Source organism: Nothobranchius furzeri, chromosome 3 (genome assembly GCF_043380555.1).
Source record: "Nothobranchius furzeri strain GRZ-AD chromosome 3, NfurGRZ-RIMD1, whole genome shotgun sequence".
Taxonomy (NCBI): Eukaryota; Metazoa; Chordata; class Actinopteri; order Cyprinodontiformes; family Nothobranchiidae; genus Nothobranchius; species Nothobranchius furzeri.
This window is the reverse complement of record NC_091743.1, coordinates 462,501-470,000: the sequence shown is the minus strand read 5'-3', so window position 1 is coordinate 470,000 and position 7,500 is coordinate 462,501. Positions and strand designations below refer to the sequence as shown.

At 43.5% G+C, this 7,500-nt stretch overlaps 1 protein-coding gene across 8 annotated transcripts in view; it reads left to right on the top strand.

Annotated features, from left to right (window-relative positions):
• The window catches only part of epha8 (eph receptor A8), a 411,677-nt gene that overhangs the window by 139,033 nt on the left and 265,144 nt on the right, over window positions 1-7,500 (top strand). For all 8 annotated transcript variants that reach the window (XM_070549067.1, XM_070549062.1, XM_070549064.1 and 5 more), the window contains one exon: window positions 7,068-7,383. In XM_070549067.1, coding sequence (XP_070405168.1) covers window positions 7,068-7,383 — 316 coding nt within the window. The remainder of the gene's footprint in view (window positions 1-7,067; window positions 7,384-7,500) is intronic.

Genomic DNA, 7,500 nt, shown 5'->3' with positions numbered 1-7,500 from the left:
AGAGAGAGGGAGTAAAAAATAAAAATAAAAAACCCGACCGGAGCGGAGGTAGTGAGTGACGGATGCATCACGTCAGCTCTGTCTTGTCAAATGCACCATGTACGTTATGAAAAAAGTCACTTTAAATATTTAACCGAAAAAGAGGCGAGCTGAAGAAAACCTAGAGAAAACTGAAGAAACGTGAGCAACAGTGAAGCAATCACAGCGAGATCCGTAACTGTGTGTGTGTGTGTGTGTGTGTGTCTGTGTGTGTGTGTGTGTGTGTGTGTGTGTCTGTGTGTGTCTGTGTGTGTGTGTGCGTGGATGAGCCGGCCGGACTGCGCTCCCGGCCGGCTAGAGAGTTTTGTGTGTAGGGAGGGGCGGGCGCTCTATGTGACTGGAGGTGGGAAAAATGATCGATTCTAAGATGCATGGCGATTCAGCCGTGCATGATTCCGCATCGATGCAGCAACGTGACATAATGAGATTCTCTCCCTATGTCTATGTCGTGGGTCGGCAACCGTGGCTCTGGAGCCGCATGCGGCTCTTCCATCCATCTGATGCGGCTCTCTGTGCTTGTAAAATAATGAATGGATATTTAAATAAAATGCTTTATATTTTACTGAATTAATTTTACATCTGTAAGCTAATTCTAAATGTAAAGATTGTCTGCGTAAACCTGAACAGGTCCAACCCAGTCTTACTGTGAGACCGGGTTGACGCGTCACACTTGTGCGTAATCATATGCGTGTTCTGAGCTGACGAGGACGTGAGATTCTGGGATTCCCCTCAGACGGCTCCTGGATGTGTCGCCACATTGGAGACAGGAACAAGCACTATTCAGCCAAAGTTTCATAATCAGGGAACATTTTCTAAGTGACAAGTCTCGCTTCAGTCGGAGGAATCTTCCTGCATGCGCCCTGGTTCTGCGACGTGCTCCAAGCCCCTCTCCACATCTTCAGCTCGCTGTGCGCCGTACGACCGCGCTGACAGCGAGCTGCGCTGAGCTCAGTGTCAAGCTCAGATGCTCAGATGGGAATCATTTCTTAAGTGATTTAGCTACATCTGCGATGTGCGAAACGAATAAAGTGTCAGTTCGTCTGCAAGCGTCGGGGTAGTTCTTTCTATTCTTTCTCAGTCAAAATAAACGGTTAAATACGGGAACTGTCCGGTCAACACAAGCCCTGCTTTTAACTGTTCTGTTTTCTTGTGAAAATAGATATAATTTAACTTGATTACCACCAGAGCCAGGCGCACTGCGCCGTTATCTCCGTCACTGTAAATGAGGGGAAAACAAAGTGATCGGATCCTTTTCTGACCTTCCCCACCTACAAAGTTTAATTACAACAATCAAACGTGACAGAGCCTGGATTTGTATTCTGAACAGTCTAAACATGTTTTAAAAGAAACGTATGACAAAAGTGGCACCTGCTCAGTAAAACCACCAACAGGGTGAAAAATATCTAAATATTGTAGCAGAGACGGGCTACAACTTCTGGATCCACTTTATCTAAATCGTTTTATTGATTATCTTCTTATGAAAGATAACTTTGACGTACACGAGCGACCGGTACCGGCTGCTGTCGGAGGGTAGGCCCCGCCCACAACGCCGCGGCTGCTGCGGTGTTTTCTTTACTGTGGGAAACGGGTAATAATGGCTCTTTGATGGGAACAGGTTGCCGACCCCTGGTCTATGTCTATGCAGGACAATAAAGTTTTGAGGTTTTATAATTACTTCTGGGGGCAGAGTTGCAATGACATGTGCACTGCGTTGCCCTAGCGCCAGTTTAAACCAGAAAAGGCGGACAGGGATACAGGGCCAACATTACCAGTAATCATAGATGTACCCGTTACATTTAAATCGGATGTCTGGGCTAATTTCGGTTTTGGGATCCTGGATGTGAAAGAATCACTTAACACAGTATTTGTTTACTATTTTTAAGTTCAGTAGTATTCTATCTTAAAGCTGCTCTACCGAAAACATTATTTCTTATATTATTTAAGTAATTATAGGCAGCACACTTTAAACATTATTGCTCACTATAGTGAATTGATGAATGTTCTGTTTTTCAGGGATTTCGAAATCAAAAAGAAATTGAAAACTATTCTACTGCTTTTATTAAGTCATGAACATTTTTGTGTGAAGAATCGTGATTCATTTCAGACTCAAATCGAATCGTTAAGCAGATAATCGGAATCGGATCGAATCGTGAGGCAGGTAGAGATGCACACCACTATATGTGACTGGCCAATCACAGAGCGTGAAGACAGTCAGTTACCCAATGAGGATTTTCCTTCAGCACGATTACAGATATTTACCAGTTTTACTCGTGTCATGCTCGTACTCGTCAAAAACGCTTTATCTGTACCGGATACTCGTCTGAAACGAGTATCCGGCTCATCCCTAGTCAAGATGTTAAACCAAATTGGCCCATGCATTGTAGATTTTATTAATCTATCTCTAAAATCTGGCTCTGTTACCCTCTGTTTTCAAACATGCAGTTGTTGAACCCATCCTTAAAAAACCAGCCTGGACTCAGCCAAAAAATTACAGACTGATTTCTAAATGACCCTTTTTCTCTAAAATATTGGAAAAGGTTGTGGCAGATCAGCTGATTACATTTCTGGAACTACACAACAGTTTAGATAAATTCCAGTTTGGTTTTCGTAAAAAGCGTTCAACAGAAACAGGTTTGCTTAAAGTTTCCAGTGACAATATGATGGCTGCAGACAACGGGGAGTTCACAGTGTTAGTATTGTTAGATCTTTCTGCAGCTTCTGACTCTGTTGATCTCAGCACCTTCATTAACAGACTTGGTGACTCGGTGGGGATCTCTGGAACTGGTCTAGACTGGTTTAGATTGTACCTTTCTAACAGAAGTTACAGTGTCTGTATAAACCAAATCATGTCAGATTCTACCCATCTTTTCTGTGGGGTACCCCAAGGCTCTGTTTTGGGTCCACTCTTGTTTCTACAGTACATACTGTCACAGCGGTCAAGTGACTGGTTTCCAACGCGGAAATGCGAGTGCTGGGATTGAGCCGGCACCTGGTTTGATCTAGGAATGCCCGAGCTCTGACCGAAGCGGAACGGAAGCGCTGAGCTATTCCAGAAGTAAGAAAGGGCACTTACTGGGTGAACAAAGTTTGTTGGGAGAATTGGATGGTTGATTACTCTGAACATAAGTTCGAAGAAATGACGAGTGAGTGACGTGAGATGGGAGGCGACTTCTGTATATAGTCGCGGTTGGTGACGTAGGTGGGGTGTAGCTGCTCCTGGCACCATGAAGAAAATGAACGGAGAGCCTCGACTGGTGCATAAACTTTTATTTGTTTCTCTGGTCCAAATGCCTTGGACTTCACTCCGAGTTGCACCGTGAAAACTGTTTAGAGATATACAAAAGCATAAATAAAAGGTGAACACAACTTTGATGTCATAACAGAAATAGATTACATTCTCACATTTACCTTGCTCGGCTGGCCAAGGGTGCTAAACAAAACAATAATTCCTCAAAGCTGCTTTATCTGTAGCTTTGACTAGGTGATGGACAAGAACAAGAAAAACAAACAATGACTATAGTGTCAAACTAATAACCCAAACAAAAGCGTCAATACAGCAAAACTTACGTGGGGATGCAGTCGGCAATGTGCAGCTGAGGTGGCTTTAGGCTTAAGACCTCATTTCAATACTTCAAACAGTGTTAACTTCTCCACAAACAGAATAACCCAAACAGTTTCCTCTGGAAGGGTGTGGCTTATATAAATTCTGTGAGCCAATTAAGGGTCATTGCCATCAGCTGCTCAGCTGACAGCGGAACGGAAGCGCTGAGCTATTCCAGAAGTAAGAAAGGGCACTTACTGGGTGAACAAAGTTTGTTGGGAGAATTGGATGGTTGATTACTCTGAACATAAGTTCGAAGAAATGATGAGTGAGTGACGTAGATGGGAGGCGACTTCTGTATATAGTCGCAGTTGGTGACGTAGGTGGAGAATGATGGGAATCCCGGAGAGGGGCTGCTGGGAGTTGTGGTCCTAGGCAGAAGCTGGTTGGCTGGAGGAGGATTGTCTGAAGGCAGGGACTCTGACACATACACCTTCTTGGACACATAATTGATTCTTTTCATAATGTCTCTTATCACCTATATGCAGATGACATTCAGCTGTACTGCTCCTTTAAGGATTCTGAGTTCCATAAACTGTCTGAATTACTAGAGTGTCTATCAGCATCACCAGCTGGCTAGAAGATAACTTCCTTCACTTGAACTCTAAAAAGACTAAATAGATTAATGCCCCTGAGACGTTCCCTTGATTCACCTGATTAGTCAAAAAACGTGGTTATTTATCTTCTGCTGTCGAGACAAACTTGAGGAATTAGGATGTTATTGACCACTCAATGTCTCTTGAAGGCCACTCAAAAACATAGGTTCAAAACTGTTTTTATCACTTAAGAAATATCTCCAACCTCCGAAGGTTGGTGTCAAAACATGAACTTGAAATGGTTCTCCATGCCTTTTAGGGTTGTCACGGTATGAAAATTTAACCTCACGGTTATTGTGACCAAAATTATCACGGTTTTCGGTATTATCGCGGTATTTTTTTAAACGGTGTTGCATATGTTCAGAAAGCATTGATAGTCCTGTTCTACACAAACTGAAATAGTTCTGAAAAGGTTTAACAGTGTTTATTAAACCTAAAATAACACAAAGCCTTAGCAAAAGTGCAACTTTTCACAAGTAAAGGAACAAATAGCTTATTTTTCTGGAACTTGTTACAGTAGTCAGTGCAGGTTTAAATTATACAAATCCAAACATTCAAAACATAAACAATATGTAAACAAATCAAAGAAACACCACTTGTTTTCTCATATACTTGTTTTCTTCATTATCAAAATGAAAATCTAAAACTCCAGTCCACACTTGACTTGAGCGCTGTACAAGTCAACCTTAAAAAATATGTATTTAAAATAATTAGCCACTTTAAACAAATTACTAAAATAACTACTACACTATGTAATCAAATCCAAATGTTCAAGTATAAATGGCATTGAATAAGTAAACAAATCAATGACAAGGAACTAATTGTATATTTCTCTTCATCATCAACAAATAAGATGCTTCATCCAGCAACAGGGTGTCCGTGACACGGTTTAAATGCTGGCAGAGGACGCTGCGGCTGCAGTATATAGTGACTCGTTGCATTCTCCCTCAACCAAAAGTCCTCACGTCATGCATTTCAGCTAAAATGCTAATGTTATCTTACCTTGCACTGGCTGTAGAGACGTGGGTGATCGTCACGCAGATGTGCCATGAGATTTGAAGTGTTGCTGCCTTTTGCAGACACTTGTTTCCTGCACGTTCTGCAAACGGGATAGCCGTCTTCTATTAACTGTCCCTCAGCATTTTCAGAAATCCCAAATATGCCCATACTTCCGATTTAGTCTTCTTTGAGGGCTGATGGATGTCCTGGGCGCTGCCGTCGCCTCCTTCGGCCATTATTTCAGCTTCAAAGTTTTGGTGCCGTTGCAAATTAAAAAGTGCGTGTGCGCGCAGCGGGAACTTCAGCTGAAGCGACGGTGGCTGGTAAGGGTCATCGCGCCGAAACCGCGGCCACGGTAAACCCACCGAGATAATATAGTTTTTTAAAAACTGGACGGTTATTTTTATTGTCAACTTTTTTACCGGGGTTTACCGCTATACCGGTTACCGTGACAACCCTAATGCCTTTATCTCCTCCCGTCTTACTGTAACACACTCTTCACATGTTTTAACAAAAGCAGCCCTTGCCCACCTTCAGCTGGTCCAGAACTCTGCAGCGAGGCTCCTAACTGGGGCAAACAGAAGAGCACACATCACTCCTATTCTAATGTCTCTGCACCGGTTACGCGTTAACTTTAGAGTTCATTTTAGAATCCTGATTATAACTTTCACGGCTCTACGTGGTCAAGCTCCTCCCTATATTAATGAACTATTAAAGCCTTATGCTCCAACCCAACACATTCTCACACCCAAAGTGTCAACTAATGACAAGTGTGACCAAGCGTCAAAATATGACGATTAGGGTGCCCCAGCGCATCCAGAGCGGACGTGCAGGGACACATGTCACCGGGGGCGTCAGTATCCAACGCCTGCGGTGGCACAGACATTATTCCTCGAACCTCTGGCAATTTAACCTTCCCCTCACCCCCATCCTAACCTTAACTCAGTAATTTCCAATTAAGCTTTGCATGCGCAACCTAGTTGAGGTTAGAATGGGGTGAGGGGAAGGTTAATTAGTTCACAAGGTGGTCAAATGTCCGTCTCACCGCGGGCATCGGATACCGACGCTCTGGCACAGGGCGTCCTCTCCCGACGCGCTGGGGTACCCTAATCGTCATATTTTGACGCTTGGTCACACGTGTCATTATTTGACGATTTGGGTGTGAGAATGTGTTGTCCAACCCGAACCCTCAGGTCCACCCACCAGAACCTTCTAGAAGTTCCAAACACCAGATGTAAAAGTCGAGGTGACCTCCTTCCAGACTGTTGCACCCCGACTTTGGAATGATCTTCCTGTATCCTTACGTAGCAGTGACAGTCTGGACACTTTTAAAAAACAGCTAAAGATCCTTTTATTTGAAGCTACTTTCACATAAATCTTTTCTTTTCCTATTTCTAACTAAAATTTGTAATCATCTTTCATGTGTTTATGAATTTTTATAATTTTATGACTTACATTTACAAAAACATGTTTGTTATTACATGTAAGAATAGCCTCCGTATAAACACACAACTATTATCTTGAAGCAGAACAGTTGATAAACGGCTGCTGCAGAAGCCTAACTCCAACCAGCAGCAAAGATATCTAATCATGTCGTTCCACAGCAGCAGCAGATTTAAATCTGAATGTCAAAACCTGAGAAATGTCTGAAGTCTCCAGAGCCAAAACACGCTGATGTTGTTTTTGCAAGAATTTTTTTAAGCTGAGTCTGTTATTGTCCGAATTAATGCAGCTGATCCAAGCCAAAGCTGTTTGAAAGTTTGATAGGAGAGAAATATTTTCTCTGTCAGCGAAGATGTTTTGTGGAATTAACCACTCTCCTCTGCTCACAGGTGCGAGGTGTTGGACCTTTGAACCGCCGAGGCTTCTACCTGGCCTTCCAAGACATCGGTGCCTGCATAGCCCTCACCTCTGTCCGGGTGTACTATAAGCGCTGTGTGGGTGTGAGCCGCAACCTGGCAGTTTTCACCGACGTGGTGACGGGGGCTGACTCATCCTCACTGGTGGAGGTCAGGGGTCAGTGCGTGGATCATGCTGAGGAAAGGGACACGCCCAAGATGTATTGCAGCGCAGAGGGCGAGTGGTTGGTGCCCATTGGGAGGTGTGTGTGCTCCGCAGGGTTTGAAGAGCACCGAGACTCCTGCGTTGGTAAGTCACTCCTGACCTCTGCTTTGGTTTTATTATGTTTACATTAAACTGGTCCATGGAGCTTGGTGCAGACTAGAGCCTGGGTCGTAAGACAGAAAGAGGAGTAGATCTTTAAGG